The sequence below is a fragment of the Triticum dicoccoides genome, chromosome 4A (genome assembly GCF_002162155.2).
Source record: "Triticum dicoccoides isolate Atlit2015 ecotype Zavitan chromosome 4A, WEW_v2.0, whole genome shotgun sequence".
NCBI classification, from domain to species: domain Eukaryota; kingdom Viridiplantae; phylum Streptophyta; class Magnoliopsida; order Poales; family Poaceae; genus Triticum; species Triticum dicoccoides.
The window spans coordinates 743,708,355-743,724,935 of NC_041386.1; the positions used below are offsets into that span (position 1 = coordinate 743,708,355).

Below are 16,581 nucleotides of genomic sequence, written 5' to 3' on the forward strand. Positions count from 1 at the left end.
GTATAAATTGGAGTATTACAGTATCATATCTCTCGTCATAACTAGAGTATTACTATTTATGATTTGGATAATCTAATTGGATCATGAAAGATAAAAAGATCTTCCTTCAAGCCATACATACAACTATTATCAAATACTTGTTTCAACTGAATTTTTAGGTATAGATGAGACCGAGCATGGCTACCCAGCAGATTTGATTTGGTGGGTCTCTCGATCGGCTTGGGGCATTGTGGAGTAAGCATTATCAAAATTCGGTTTGGTCAAATCACATGTATGCATCCTCTATAACACTAAGCTCCCTAGTTTTAAAGAGCCCACATTTGATTGAGGTCTTGAATTGAGATTGGACCACCCGATTTTGACCGGGTAAACAATTTCTCAAAGCTTTTCCAAGCAATTTTGTTATACTACACATTATGCTCCTTAATTTTTGAGTCCTTACAATTAATTGATGTCTTTAATTTATAATTGGTTCAACTCAATTTTGACCGGGTCAACAATACTAAGCTCCCTAATTTTTAAGGCCTCACAATCAATTGAGGTCTCCAACTGAAATTGGTTCACCCAATTTTGACCTGGTCAACAATTTCTCGAAGCTCTCCCATCAATTTCTTTTATACTATACACCATGCTTCATAACTTTTAAGGCACCACAATTAATTGATGTCTTCGATTTAGAATTGGCTCACTCGATTTTGACCGGGTCAACAATTTCCCCGAGGAGCTTTCCCATTCAATTATTTTGATTCACTATGTTCCCTAATTTTGAAGCTCTTTCATTCGATTGAGGTATTCAGTTTTAGATTTGGTTTACTATTTTGATCGGGCCAATGATTTTTTAAATCAATCAGCAGCAACCGGCCTATAGAAATATATCAATCTCGGGCACCCTCCCACCATGTAGAAAAAAGAAACGCCACCATTTGATACTGCAACACCAATATACTACATGCAGCTACCAACTCAGAAATTTCCCCACATAAATATGGATTTATTAGTGGATAACACAGAATCACACCGCGAAAGGCCCACCAAATCATCGCGTTATAAAAAAAGCACTCCATCATCTCCCTGCCCACCGAACTAAATATTCCATCAATTCGAAAATATAAGGGGTATTAGTATTTTGGAAAGTTAAATTCCTTTAACTTTGACTAAATTTAGAGTCAAAAATATCGACATCCACAATATTAAACAAAATAATATGGAAATTCATTTCATGATAAATCTAATAATATCAATTTGTTTATATGAATTTTGATATATTTATCTACAAATTTGATCAAACTTAAAAAGCTTTGACTTCTCAAAAAGTAATACTACACCTTGTATTCCGAAACAGAATGGGTATTTTTTAAGATACCCAACAACATCAACGGCCCAACAAAGTGCGCCCAACTCTTCTGGTTCCAACTATGGCCAACTTCCAAATAGCTGAGAAAGGCCAGTCTGATGTGGCGTCACCTGGGAGCCGACATGTGATTTCGCTTTCTCTCACTCCACTTCCAACCTGCACGTGGCAGCACCATTATTATGTTTATGTATATTTCGATATTAATGGTTCATCTGCTGAACTGGAGAATAATATTTGCATCAAATCTCTCGGCTATTAGTATTTTTGATTATATTGTTCATTTAGAATGCGATAAGTTTGATTTGGACAAATTTTTGGCCTAGCAGCATATGTTGTGGGGTATGTATATTGCAGTATTATGTTTGTTTGGTAAAAAGAACTCTCTCATCTTAACTGGAGTACAAAATATGAGTTGGATAATCTCTCAGGGTGGAATGAAAGATACGAAAGACTTCCCTCCAAGCCGTGCGTACTACTTTTATTGAATATGGTTTTCCACGGGATTCTATAGGGATCTATGAGATTGAGTATGGCTAGCATTCTTGTCGAGTATTACAGTATCAAATCTCTCCTCATGTACTACTATTTATGATTTGGATAATCTGATTCGATCATGAAAAATAGAAAGATCTTCCTCCAAGCCGTATGCATACGACTATTATTAAATACTTCCTCCGTTTCCTAATATAAGACATTTTAATTATTTCAAAAAATTGACTACATACATACTAGAATAAGTGAACATATATGCTAATGTGTGTCTAGATACATAAGAAAAAGTTAAAAGGTCTTATATTAGGGAATGGAGGGAGAACCTTTTTCCACAGATTTTTTAGGGCTAGATGAGATCGAGCTTATTGGCTACCCAGATTTGATTTGGTTGATCTCTCGATCGGCTAGGGCCTAGGGGCATCGTGGAGTACGCGTTATCAATATTCGGTTTGGTCAAATCTATGGGCAGTATTGCCCGTTCCCAAATCCACTATAAATCCCTCCGCTTGGCTGAGCTGCCCAACACATTCTTGGTTTGAGCTGAAGCAAGAGTGGAACAAATTCTCTTTGTTCGAACTTTGGTTCGCCTGCCGTGATGGAGTCACAGGCCATGCCTTACCGGACTAGCGGCGGGGTGAGGTGGCGCGCGTGCGCCGCCGTCTTGGCCGCCTCGGCCGTGGCGGCGCTCCTTGTCGCCCACACGCTCACGGGGGCCAGGGTGTCCGGCGACGGGCATCATGTCCGGCCCCGTGTCCTGGCAGAGACGGAGAGCAGCACGGGAGAGGGTGGCGGCGGCGGCAAGGACCGGTTCCCGTGGAACAACGCCATGCTGCAGTGGCAGCGCACAGGGTTCCATTTCCAGCCGGACAAACACTACATGAACGGTCGGTAACCAGTTTATTTTTCTCAAGGTTTGATGTATCTGTGGAGAAGCTGACATGCATGGCTGCTTTCCGTCGGCGGCGTACGTACTCCGGCGACATGCGTGCAGACCCCAACGGTTAGTACGTTCATCGATCACTTGCTCGCCTTCTGTCTGTCTATCTTCTGTGGAACTACTTGTTGATTCAGAATACAACATGCAGCTCCGATGTACTACCGTGGATGGTACCACTTCTTCTACCAGTACAACCCGAGGGGCGAAACGTGGGGCAACATCTCATGGGGCCACGCCGTGTCCCGCGACATGGTCAACTGGCGCAGCCTGCCCCTCGCCATGGTCCCCGAGCACTGGTATGAGAGCAACGGCGTCTTGACGGGCTCCGCCACCTTGCTTCCCAGCGGCAAGGTCGTCGTGCTCTACACGGGCAACACGGACGACCTCGCCCAGGTTCAGTGCCTTGCCGAACCTGCGGACCCTAATGACCCCCTCCTCCGCACCTGGACAAAGTACCCGGGCAACCCCGTCCTCTTCCCGCCCCCCGGGACCTATAAAAAAGACTTCCGCGACCCCATGACAGCATGGTTTGATAAGTTCGATAACACGTGGCGCACCATCATTGGGTCCAAGGACGACCACGGTCATGCCGGCATCGCCCTCATGTTCAAGACGAAAGACTTCATCAACTTCGAGCTCATCCCGCACCCGGTCCACCGCGTTGAAGGCACCGGCATGTGGGAGTGCGTCGACTTATACCCCGTCGGTGACAGCAAGAACTCATCGGAGAAGGATTTGTATGTGCTGAAGGCGAGCATGGACGATGAACGGCACGACTACTACGCGCTGGGGAGGTTCGATGCAGCGGCCAACAAGTGGACGCCGTTGGACCCGGAATTGGATGTGGGGATCGGCCTGAGGTACAACTGGGGAAAGTTATTTGCGTCCACTTCCTTCTATGATCCTGCGAAGCGGCGGCGCGTGAGCTGGGGGTATGTCGGTGAGACGGACTCCAACTGTACCGACATCGCCAAGGGATGGGCAAACCTCCAGGTATCGTTATCGGACATTGATATGATTGTTTTATCTTGTGTTTATCATCTATCAGTAGTTCTATTAGTTCGTTATGCATTTTTTTCCGATAAAGATCCGTTCGTTATGCATGCTCAAATAGATATATCATGCATCACCTCTTGAAGATTGAGTATATCACTGCATGCATATATTAATCGATCAATCAGTACATGTGAATTGAATACCCTTGGCATCTTCCAAGAGGTTAAATTTTCGAGTCCCCTATCTGCTGCTGTGTATGCCGAGCCATTGTTACTTATAAACAAGAATCATTTTGGTCGTTTTTTTCTCAAAATATTATTGGCGTCAATGTGCATTCAAACTTGAGAACATACTTAGTCAAAGAACTAACTAATGACTCGGGCATGATGAGCATGTAGGCCATTCCAAGGACAGTGGCGCTGGATGAAAAGACCCGGATGAATCTACTCCAATGGCCGGTGGAGGAGATCGACACCCTCCGCCATAACGCAACCAACTTCGGTAGCATCACAATCGGGACCGGCTCTGTCGTCCCCCTCCACCTGCACCAAGCCGCTCAGCTTGACATCGAGGCCTCCTTCCGCCTCAATGCTTCCGCCATCGCTGCCCTGAACGAGGCAGACGTGAGCTACAACTGCAGTACCAGCGGCGGTGCTGCCAACCGTGGTGTGCTCGGACCCTTTGGCCTCCTAATCCATGCCACCAAGAGCCGCAGTGAACAAATGGCGGTGTACTTCTACGTGTCCAGGGGCCTCGATGGGAGCCTCCGGACCCACTTCTGCCACGACGAGTCGCGGTCGTCTCGGTCCGAGGAGCCAGTGAAGCGGGTAGTCGGAAGCACCGTGCCGGTGCTTCATGGTGAGGCATTATCCGCTAGGGTGCTTGTGGATCATTCAATAGTGGAGAGCTTTGTGATGGGAGGGAGGTTGACTGCAACATCACGGGTGTACCCGACGGAGGCAATTAACGCGGCAGGTGGTGTGTATGTTTTCAACAATGCCACCGGCTCCACAGTTACCGTCGAGAAGCTCGTGGTGCACGAGATGGCCTCATCACCATTAAAGCCATATGTTGAAGGACGAGACTAAATTCCGAAGGTTTTCCTTTTGAGTTTACTGTCAAATTTGTTCCAGTTCCATCAGATGGATCTAGTTAGCAGAATAGGATAGAGTTTTCTCTCTTGAGTTTAGTGTCAAATTTTTTATGCACTCATTCGTGCTAATGTAATGGATCATTTGTATTGATACTAGTAATCGTGCACGTGCAAATGCACGTTGTCATCGTGGCAAAATAACATGTCCTCTTAGGGTATATATGCCACCCAATGTTTACTTCTGTAACATATGTATAATAAAAAAAATTATCATGATAAAATATCGCAAGAATTTTGGGCTCATTGTCAGCATTATCAATAGAAACTATGCGATATCTGTATCTTCTCATACCTATATATTATACATGAGAAAATATTTCTTACATTGATTTTAAACCATGTAATTGTCATAATGTTGAAGCATATGAACACCAGGTAAAGTAATAACTTTGGAAACTCTCACCCTCTAGTCTCAGTGATCATGCCATGGTCTATTGACACATTTCCACATAATTTCCAGGCAACACACATAATTGTTGGGTGAAGTGAGGTCTGATTATGCTCAAAGTGCACACCTTTATGACCATGAATATAAAGATACTCCCTCCGTCTCAGTTTACAAGTCCTACGCGTATACCTAGGTTGCCAATTTGACCACCCTAATATAAACTATATAACACAAAAATTATATCTTTTGAAAATAGAACATCTGAAGTTTATATTGGTATATTTTTTTGTAATATATGACTTGTATTAGGTTGGTCAAATAGACGACCTAGGGGTACGCGCATGCCCTGTAAACTGAGAGAGAGGTAGTAGTAGACACCTCCTCATAGAATCACGGTGCAGTAGAATTAATCTATTGTCTCAGTAGTACACTATTCATGTGCAATGGCTGCGATAAAAAAAAGTCTAATATAAAATCACGGGAAAACACTATAATCACTAAATATAACAGGGAGAAAAATAATGTTAAAGCAGTATAATCTTTGATAACAGGGTCACGCTCACCAGATCGAGAAGAAGATGCACCCGGTTGATATAGATATGCGATACACCGGTTTCTGTACGAAATCGACAAATGCAAATTACAAACAATCGACAACAAATGATACATGCACCTTCTTTAGAGTAAATATATTTCTAATTCTCTGTAAGTTCACATCTATAATTTTCATACATGATTGACGTCCCTGCATTTTCCATATGTGTTTTTCTCATATGAGCCATTTCCTCATATTGCCAATAAAATAGAAGCCCCTCTTACTTTCATGAAAAAAGGGACCATGCAAATCAGAATGGATAGAGTATGGTTAAATATGGTACCAATGAAATTTAAGTGGTTACGTAAGGCTGCTCAATTCCTACCAAGAGAAGTGATACACACAGATCAGAGCATGGTTAATTTCCACCATCAGTCATAGCACATCATAGGCCAACTTGAAGGAAAGAATTTGGATCAGATGAGACACAAGTATGGAGAAACAATTAAAACAGTTAAAGTATCCACCCTTTACGTACATACATTCTTCAGCCACATAATCTGCCATCACTGTAATGTCAAAAAAGGAATATTCTGATCAATATTTTCTGTTCAATTATAGAAGGTGAACCAGAAAAGCTGCATCATCTACCTTAAAAGTGAGTTCACAAAGTCGTATGTTCAATGAAGAGTAACCTTTGATCCTGAATAAAATCTCCATGGTGTGCGACTACTTATTACACAAACATGCGTGTCTGGATGATTTGAAAATACATAATGCGTGCCGGAGTTTTGGCAGTCAATCAAAAGAAATATGAAATGCAGTGGTTGCCTGAAATTTACCACTCCACTGGAACCATGTCATCAATGCACTATGTGGCAGTATCCACAAACAATTCAAAAGGACATGAAACAGCCAGTTCAACCAAAGAAGGGTGCATAGAGTGAGAAGAGTACTGTCGGTGTCAAAATCGGCGGATCTCGGGTAGGGGGTCCCGAACTGTGCGTCTAGGCGGATGGTAACAGGAGACAAGGGACACGATGTTTTTACCCAGGTTCGGGCCCTCTCGATGGAGGTAAAACCCTACTCCTGCTTGATTAATATTGATGATATGGGTAGTACAAGAGTAGATCTACCACGAGATCAGAGAGGCTAAACCCTAGAAGCTAGCCTATGGTATGAATGTTGTTCGTCCTACGGACTAAAACCCTCCGGTTTATATAGACACCGGAGAGGTCTAGGGTTACACAGAGTCGGTTACAATGGGAGGAGATCTACATATCCGTATCGCCAAGCTTGCCTTCCACGCCAAGGAAAGTCCCATCCGAACACGGGACGAAGTCTTCAATCTTGTATCTTCATAGTCCAGGAGTCCGGCTAAAGGTTATAGTCCGGTCATCCGGACACCCCCTGATCAAGGACTCCCTCAGTAGCCCCTGAACCAGGCTTCAATGACAACGAGTCCGGCGCGCAGATTGTCTTCGGCATTGCAAGGCGGGTTCCTCCTCCGAATACTTCATAGAAGATTTTGAACACAAGGATAGTGTCCGGCTCTGCAAAATAAGTTCCACATACCACCGTAGAGAGAATAATATTTGTACAAATCTAATCTGCTGACGTATTCCGCAGCGTGACATCACGCCACGACCAAGCCTTTATTCGAATCATTTTACTGTCCCACCTCAGCGCGTTTAACGAGGTGGTTTCCTTGGCACGTCTTGTCGAAGAAGAGATCGTGTCCCCTTATTCCGGGATTCTCATCAATACGGGCGTGGGTAACCCAACCGTGCCATTAATCACGGGGCTTGGGAGATAAGCAAGTTTTACCAGGCTGGTGGGGGCACATAGTTTCGCCTTCCCATATAAGGGGATAAGGATCCACCTTTTTCATCTATGCCTTCTTCCTCCTTCGCTTATCCATTTCCACGCACTCGAGCTCCAGCGCCCAAGTCCGCACTTCCCACCTCAACCTTCTCCATCCATGTCCAGAGCGGGAGGCAGGTGGATGGCCTCCTCCGTCACGGAGGGGCACATCAAGAAGTTGAGGAAAGCCGGATACTTGTCCAACGACGTTGCGTACCGGCTCCCAGACGAGGGGCAGCTCATCCCAACCCCTAGGCCCCATGAGAGGGTGGTGTTCCTCCCCCATTTCCTCCGCGGACTGGGCTTCCCACTCCACCCATTTTTCCGGGGGCTCATGTTCTACTACGGCCTGGATTTCCACGATCTGGTCCCGAACTTCATCCTCAACATCTCGGCGTTTATCGTCGTGTGCGAGGCCTTCCTCCGCATCAAGCCCCACTTCGGCTTATGGCTGGAGACCTTCAATGTCAAGCGAAGGTAGTGGGCGGCCAGCAAGCGGAGTGCAGAGGCGCCATGGTGGGCAAGATGCCCAACGTCATATGGCTCGAGGGCTCCTTTGTGGAAACCATCAAAGGGTGGCAATCGGGGTGGTTCTACATCACCGAGCCGCGTGACCCTGAATGGGCAGCGGCCCCCGAATTCCAATCTGGCATCCCCACACAGCTCACCTCCTGGAAAGAGAAGGGCCTACCGTGGGGTAATTCAGGAGAGCTGACCGGACTCCAAACCTGCGTCCAAAACCTGGTGGACAAGAAGGTTAAACTTGTCAACGTAGTCCAGGTCATGCTCCTCCGCCGGATCCTCCCGTGTCAACGACGGGCTTTTAACTTGTGGGAGTTCGACCCGGCCCAGCACCAAACTTTGTCCAGGCTCTTTGACACAATGCACGAGGATGCCTGCAAGGTGCTATTCAAGGGCGCCGAGGTTCCCCCTCCCATTACCGAGGATCACGGATTCTGCGCGAAGCGCCAAGCCAGCGTAGTAAGCTCGTTTTACCCTTTACGGGATACTTGTTTTTCATAGTTTGACTCTATGCGGGATCTGAGTTCCCATTCCTTTGACAGGACTGGCAGAAGAAGTCCGGACAGATCGACTGTCCGGCTCCTTTGCCCGAAGGCCCAATAGATGCCCGCTTGGAGAAGTTGCTGGTCCCGGCACCTTACGTGGTGCCGGAGAAGAAGGCCAAGAAGAAGGCCACGGGAACTCGAAAGAGTTCCCGGCGCCTGGTGGTGTCGGATTCATCGTCCGATGACTCCGAAGCGCACTCCTCCCACGAAGACGAGGAGGAGGAAGAAGAGGCCTCTCCCCCTCCAACGGGGGGAGGAAAGAAAAGGAAGGCCGCCCCAACTAGGGGGGTCGGAGGGTCCAAGAAGGGAAAGACCCTTCCTCCAGACTACTCCACCAACGCCGCCGACGACGAAGAGGAGTGGCCATCCAGGGCCAAGCCCCTGGCAAAATCGTAAGTATCCGGATACCAGAATAACTCATGGCGTTCCTTTATTGCACAGTATCTTCTGACGCCGAATATAATCACGCAGTCCGCCCAAGGCCCTGCTCGATGCTTCGTCGAGCGGCTCCCTGGATTCGTCGGATGTGAATAGTCTTTCACTCCCGACTGCTACCACCCCTCGCCCTAGTGACGATGCCGAGGTGGAGTCCCAAAAGGGGCCAAGCCAGGAGGAGGTGGTCCTGGAGGCGCCGCAAGGCGACCTCCCGGACTCTAGGCGCAAAGGGGATGAAACCCCAAAGGGCTCTAAGTCCGGCCCTGGGCCGGACACCGCACCGGAACCTTCAGTGGTTTCGGAGTCCGGCAGGCGGCCCCCTAGTAAGAAGGGCAAGCCTACGACACCGGTGACCTCCGTCCAACCGGAGGCACCGGATAATTTGCTAGAGGTGCTTAATGGCGCCTCCATCGACGAGGAGTACCGCACTATTATGAGTGCGGTGATCCAGAAGGTTCAGTCTGCCAAGAGCGGGCTGACGGAAGCCTGTGCCAGCCTTCTAACAGGCTTTGAGGTACGTATTTAAGATATGTAAAAATATTACCGCATAGACAGTAGCCCCTGATGCTCAGTTTGGTGTTCGGAAAGAAAAGCCGGACTGAGGATCTAAAAAGATATACGCATGAGTCTAACATAAGTATGTCAATATGGGAATGCAGGATGCGCTACTGACCTCTGCCACACTGACTGCGGAGGTCGATGCATTAAAGTAGAGCCTCGAGCGGTCCGAGAACGAGCTTGGCCTTGCCAAGAAACAGCTCGAGGACAAGGAAGGTAAGTAGTACCTTATGTAAGTATATAAAAAGATCTGGTTGCAAATAATGACATGACCAACGTGAGTATTACAGGGGCCACAATCGAGGTGGCGACCCTGAAGGAAGCATTGTCCAAGGCCGAAGACAATGCGACCGTGGAGCGCACCGAGCGAGAAAAGCAGGAGGCGCGGGTGGCGGAGGTGCGGCAAGAGCTCCACGCTCTTGTGAAAAAACACGAGAGTTTGGAGCTTGACTCAAACACTCGAGAGTCCGAGCTTGCCTCGGCCCTTGAGAGCGCCAAATCTTCCAAGGCTGAAGCCCAAAAAGCTCTCCAGGAAATTGAGACGATGAATAAGATAGCGGTGGGTAAGACATTCTTTATGCAAAGCAAGTACGTGAAAGTGAATTACTTGTTACTTACCCGTGTCCGGAGCTCTCCAGGAGCATTCGCAGATCTGCCCCGCAGTGTGTCCGACGCTGTCGCATTCTACCGAGCCGAGGAAGGGAGATCGACGGAGAAGGTGTTCTGGTCCCAGTATGTTGAGGCCGGACACCCGGTGCCCTTGAGCGACCAGCTGAAGCAGCTGGTCGAGCTCCATAAGGTAGCCGAACAGGCCATGAAAGGCCTTATAGGCCGGCTATGGCCTGGGGAGGTCATGCCTGGGAGCTACTTTGGGCTGGTGATGCGGCTGGCGGATGCCTGTCCATGGCTTGAAATCATCAAGCGCTCCATATGCATCGAAGGCGCCCGTAGGGCCCTTGCCCGTGTTAAAGTACACTGGGGCAAGATGGATGCTGAGAAGCTGGTGACAGATGGGCCACCGGAGGGGAAGGAGCATCGCAAGCCCGAGTTGTATTATGAGGTCGTCCTGAAGGGTGCCTGACTTGTGGCGAATGAGTGTTCCAAGGATGTAATTTTTGAGTAAACTCGCTCGTGTTATCCTGTGCGCTGAAAACTTGTTCATATGCGCTAAGCAACACTTTTTGAATTTAAAATATTACCTTCTGCGCGGCCATTTATTAAATCTGAGAGATGGTGACTCGTCGGCTTCTACCCCCATGCCACGAGTGCTGGGGTGTTCGGGATAAACCTGAGCACTCTTGTTCCCATTCTTGGGTCCTTCGAGGGAGGCGCTCAGCACAATGAACAAGGCAATCGGACTATAGTGCTCTATCACTCTCACTTAGCCATAGAATTCTATAATTTTAAATTTCGGCGAAGCCCCTAGTATTCGGAAGACCGAGTTCGGGGCGCTATCCACGCCTAGGCCGGACAAAGCCAGCTCCTCGCTCTAAGCGGCATAAGTCTTTAGGGACTCGAAACCTCTCGAACAGCGACCGACTCTTGCCCTATCATGACGGTCAGTTTTAGCTTTCTCTACTGAGGTGCTTAACCCAGCTCAACCGGGGCACAATCGCAGTAGTTCTCCCAGCGCTACCTTAGCCGATATAACGGAACGTAAGGTACCAAAACATGGGAGCTCGGCAAACCCAACTATTGACCTAAGACATGGTTCGGAGCCGATGCATATAATGCTATAAGTTCGGGGTGCCGCACTCATGAGAGTGTTCGGACTTCTCACACCATATTCTGGGGTACTTAAGCCCCTGGTGTATTGCCGTACCAAAGTGTACGGTTGCATAATGTCATAACTGAACATATTTACATAAAAAATGAATGCAATAATAGACAAGAGCTATGTATTGTTTATTAAAAGGCTGCTGTGAAAGCAGAATGATACAAATAGTGCGATAAGCAAGAGATGGGATTATTTGACATGTCCCCCTCCAGGGGCAAGCTGCGAGACTTTATGTAAGAAAGGTATTTAGCTCGTTATAGAGACCACCTGGACATTCGACGTAGCTTGCTGCCTCCCTGGCTGTTGCATCATGTGTTCGGCGATTGTACTGCCGGACAGGCCTTCCGGAGAGTGGAGTCCTGAAAGTAAGAAAAAAGAAATGACAAAATCGGGAGCCCCTAGTGCGGTTGAGCCGCATTTTGGGCGTGCCGTGGTTGTTCTCCTCCCGTTATGCCCATGGTATTTCCAGAGCGTAATTATGTACGCGTGGTACTGGTTTCACAATTTCGCGAGGGCTGGGGTTGGGGCCGCACTGCTACGCTTGCTCGGAACGTGCCAGGCGGTCTTGTTGTAGGTTACTTCGGGCGCGCTTGACGGTGTCCGTACGTTTAATAGCCGGACTGGAGAATTGCCTTGAGAGGCTACTTTGTACTCCCGCCGCGAGGGCCGCCGTATGCTCCTCCATTTGGAGAGAGAGTTCGGTGTTTCCATTGACCGTAATGACTCCTCGAGGGCCTGGCATCTTGAGCTTGAGGTATGCGTAGTGCGGCACCGCATTGAACTTTGCAAATGCGGTTCGTCCCAGCAGGGCGTGATAGCCACTGCGGAACGGGACTATGTCGAAGATTAACTCCTCGCTTCGGAAATTGTCCGGGGATCCGAAGACCACTTTGAGTGTAACTGAGCCTGTGCAGTTGGCCTCTACACCTGGTATGACGCCTTTAAAGGTCTTCTTTGTGGGTTTAATCCTTGTGGGATCTATGCCCATTTTTCGCACTGTATCCTGATAAAGCAGGTTCAGGCTGCTGCCGCCGTCCATAAGGACTCTAGTGAGGTGAAATCCGTCAATGATTGGGTCTAGAACCAATGCGGCGAATCCGCCGTGGCGGATGCTAGTGGGGTGGTCCCTTCGATCAAAAGTGATCGGGCAGGAGGACCACAGGTTGAACTTTGGGGCGACTGGCTCCAACGCAGATACGTCCCTGAGTGCATGCTTCCGCTCTCTTTTGGGGATGTGGGTTGCGTATATCATGTTCACCATACACACTTGTGGGGGAAAGCCCTTCTGTCCCCTATTGTTAGGCAGCCGGGGCTCCTCCTCGTCATCGCTCTACATCCCCTTGTCTCTGTTTTCGGCACTTAACTTGCCTGCCTGCTTGAACACCCAAGAATCCCTGTTGGTGTGATTGGCTGGTTTTTTGGGGGTGCCGTGTATCTGGCACGAGCGATCGAGTATTCGGTCCAAACTGGACGGGCCTAGAGTATTTCTTTTGAATGGCTTTTTCCGCTGATCAGGTTTAGAGCCTCTGAATCCGGCATTAACTGCCGTATCCTCAGCATTGTCGCCATTAATGCGGCGCTTGTGCTTGTTGCGACGCGACCTGCCATTGTTGTCCTTGGTATCCGAATTACCAGGGCTCTTGGTCATGTTATTACTATGAGCTAGCCAGCTGTCTTCTCCCGTGCAAAAGCGGGTCATGAGTGTTGTGAGGGCTACCATGGATTTCGGCTTTTCCTGTCCTAGGTGCCAGGCAAGCCATTCATCATGGATGTTATGTTTGAAGGCTGCGAGGGCCTCTGTGTCCGGACAGTCGACTATTTGATTTTTCTTGGTTAGGAACCGTGTCCAGAATTGTCTGGCCAATTTCTCTGGCTGCTGAATTATATGTGGCTTAGGTCATCGGCGTCTGGTGGTCGCACATAGGTGCCCTGGAAATTGTCGAGGAATGCGGCTTCCAGGTCCTCCCAGCAACCAATTGACTCTGCTGGCAAGCTGTTAAGCCAATGCCGAGCTGGTCCTTTAAGCTTGAGTGGGAGGTATTTGATAGCGTGTAGATCATCACCGCTGGCCATGAGGATATGAAGGAGATAATCCTCGATCCATACCGCAGGATCTGTTGTGCCATCGTATGATTCGATGTTTACGGGTTTAAAACCCTCGGGGATTTGATGATCCATTACTTCATCTGTGAAGCATAGTGGGTGTGCGGCGCCTCTGTACTGGGCTATATCACGACGTAGCTCAAATGAGCTTTGTCTGCTGTGTTCGGCCTGGCCGTATTTGCCATATCCGGCATGACGGTTATCGTCACGTGTCGTGGGGCGCCCACGCGATTCGTAGATCGATCTTGTTTGCCTTGCCTTGTCCTCCAATATGTCTCGCAGGTCTGGCGCATTTCCCCGTGGCTTGGTATTTTTTGACCGACACCGGGGTGCGGCTTGAGTGGATGGCCGAGAGGCCTCTCTGTCGCGGCCACGAGGTGGCCGGTCGGCCGCGTCGTGCGCTAATGATGTAGGTTTAGGTGCTTCCTCCTCTAATCGGGGTAGCAGCCTGCGCTTTGGGTAGCTCTTGGAGGGGCGTTCAAGTTCGTACTCTTCAGCCGCAAGGACTTCAGTCCATCTGTAGTCTAGCAAGTCTTGGTCAGCTCTAAGTTGCTGCTGTTTTTTATTGAGGCTGCTCGTCGTGGCCATAAGCCTGCGTTTGAAACGCTCTTGTTCGACGGAATCCTCAGACACAACAAATTCGTCGTCGTCGAGGCTTGCCTCGTCTTCGGAGGGAGGCATGTAATTATCGTCCTCTACCTCTCTGTCTGCCGCTCTCTCATGAGGGCTGGATCCTCCATCCTCCTGTGCTGAATCTTGCTGGAGGGGGTTGTCTTTGGCACTGTCCGGGTGTTATTATCTCCCGTGCCGGAATCGCCGTTTTTGCTTTGGCGGCATTTAGAGCGGCGCCGCTGACGCCGGCGCTTAGGCTGCTTCTTGGAGGGGTCATCCTCCGTTGTTCCATCGCCATTCCCTTCTTTTGGGGTGTCCACCATGTATATTCGTATGACGAGGTGGCCTTCCAGTGCCCTATAGGCGCTGGTTCTTGGTCGTCTCCTGCGTCGGCGTCCATACCATCGATGTCTTCGGAGTCGAAGTCGAGCATGTCGGTTAAATCATCGACAGTGGCTACAAAGTGGGTGGTGGGTGGGCTTTGAATTTCTTTGTCCTCCGCATCCCAACCTTGCTGACCATAGTTCGGCTAGGGCTCTCCTGATAAAGAGAGAGACTTTAGTGAATTCAGAATGTCGCCGAAGGGCGAGTGCTGAAAGATGTCCGCGGTGGCGAACTCCATGATCGGCGCCCAATCAGGTTCGATCGGCAGGGGCGCGGAAGGTTCGGAGTCCGGAAAGGAGTCCGACACCTTGGGGTCATGAGCTTCGCAAAGGACAAGGCTGGTGTTCGGCTCGATTGCCATAGAGATTGCAACCCTCGAGGCGGTGTCCAGCCACCAGTCCTCGATTGGCGCAATCGGCTCCGAGCTAAGGGTCGGAGCGGACACTGGGGCGGCCTCCTGGGCACTGTTCGGCGGTAGAGCTAGATCATGCCCATCGTGATAGTGCGGCGCGCTCGGCTGTGGCTCGAACCCGTCGAAGATCAAGTCTCCGCGGATGTCAGCCGTGTAGTTCAAACTTCCAAATCTGACATGATGGCCAGGGGCATAGCTTTTGATCTGCTCCAGATGGCCAAGCAAATTGGCCCGCAGTGCAAAGCTACCGAACACGAAGATCTATCCGGGGAGAAAAGTCTCACCCTGGACCGCATCGTTGTTGATGATCGGAGGAGCTATCGGGCCTAAAGATGACGACACAGAGGAACTCTCAATGAGAGCACCAATGTTGGTGTCAAAATCGGCGGATCTCGGGTAGGGGGTCCTGAATTGTGCGTCTAGGCGGATGGTAACAGGAGACAAGGGACACGATGTTTTTACCCAGGTTCGGGCCTTCTCGATGGAGGTAAAACCCTACTCCTGCTTGATTAGTATTGATGATATGGGTAGTACAAGAGTAGATCTACCACAAGATCAGAGAGGCTAAACCCTAGAAGCTAGCCTATGGTATGATTGTTGTTCGTCCTACGGACTAAAACCCTCCGGTTTATATAGACACCGGAGAGGGCTAGGGTTAAACAGAGTCGGTTACAATGGGAGGAGATCTACATATCCGTATCGCCAAGCTTGCCTTCCACACCAAGGAAAGTACCATCCGGACACGGGACGAAGTCTTCAATCTTGTATCCTCATAGTCCAGGAGTCCGGCCAAAGGTTATAGTCCGGTCATCCGGACACCCCCTGATCCAGGACTCCCTCAAGTACCCATGTTTCTTCCTAGTTAAATAATTCACATAAATTTTCCTGATTAAATTGATGAACGATTCAGATCAAGCAAATAATAGTAAATGTTCTTACTGATTACATAGATCAAAGGTTGTCCTTTAGTCCCGGTTCCAGCCATGAACCACGACCAATGAGTTGCCTATATATACCCCCTCGCCCGCGAGCAGAGCACTCCACTGCTCTGTTTTTCTGGCCGGCTGTTGGAGAGCTTTGTGGTGCTCTAGCTCACCTCCTATGCACATGAGGTGTTCGATGAAATGCCTGAACCACACTTAAGCTTTCTCCTCTCGAAGCTCCTTGTCCAAGCTCCATTTTCCTTGAGATTTGTCTAGGTTTGGCGGTCCGTCTTGTCCCGTCCCTATTCTCACCGCTGTTGATTACCCACGCCGATCTCGTCGCCGGCACCACCGTGGTGAGCCTCTTGATCTTATCTTCTTTTTTTTAAAAAAATCTTACTTGTATGATTTAGATAGATACTTGTGTAGTTTTCTTACTTATTATTGTTTGTTATTATATAGTGCGACGGTTTTGGTATCCGCCTTCGTCGGTCCTCGCCCTGTCTATGATTCGGATGTGGTATATATATATTAGCTTTTATAACTATTAGTTTCATTTAGTGTTTATGAAAATTATGCCGAGCAACGTGAC

General features: G+C 48.7%; 1 protein-coding gene across 1 annotated transcript; it reads left to right on the plus strand.

Annotated features, from left to right (window-relative positions):
* Nucleotides 1-2,441: 2,441 nt before the first annotated feature.
* On the plus strand, nucleotides 2,442-4,867 carry LOC119290009 (sucrose:sucrose 1-fructosyltransferase-like). Its single transcript, XM_037569149.1, has 4 exons — nucleotides 2,442-2,730; nucleotides 2,838-2,846; nucleotides 2,932-3,776; nucleotides 4,178-4,867. Exons 1-4 carry the CDS (start codon nucleotides 2,442-2,444, stop codon nucleotides 4,865-4,867), a joined length of 1,833 nt encoding a protein of 610 aa, XP_037425046.1.
* Nucleotides 4,868-16,581: the final 11,714 nt, after the last annotated feature.

What these genes read in the sequence shown, in the direction of transcription:
- LOC119290009 (XM_037569149.1), top strand. Translation starts at nt 2,442, where the DNA reads ATGGAGTCACAGGCCATGCCTTACCGGACTAGCGGCGGGGTGAGGTGG. An exon ending in AGGGATGGGCAAACCTCCAG is followed by an intron (nt 3,777 to 4,177) that starts GTATCGTTATCG and finishes ATGAGCATGTAG; the next exon opens with GCCATTCCAAGGACAGTGGC.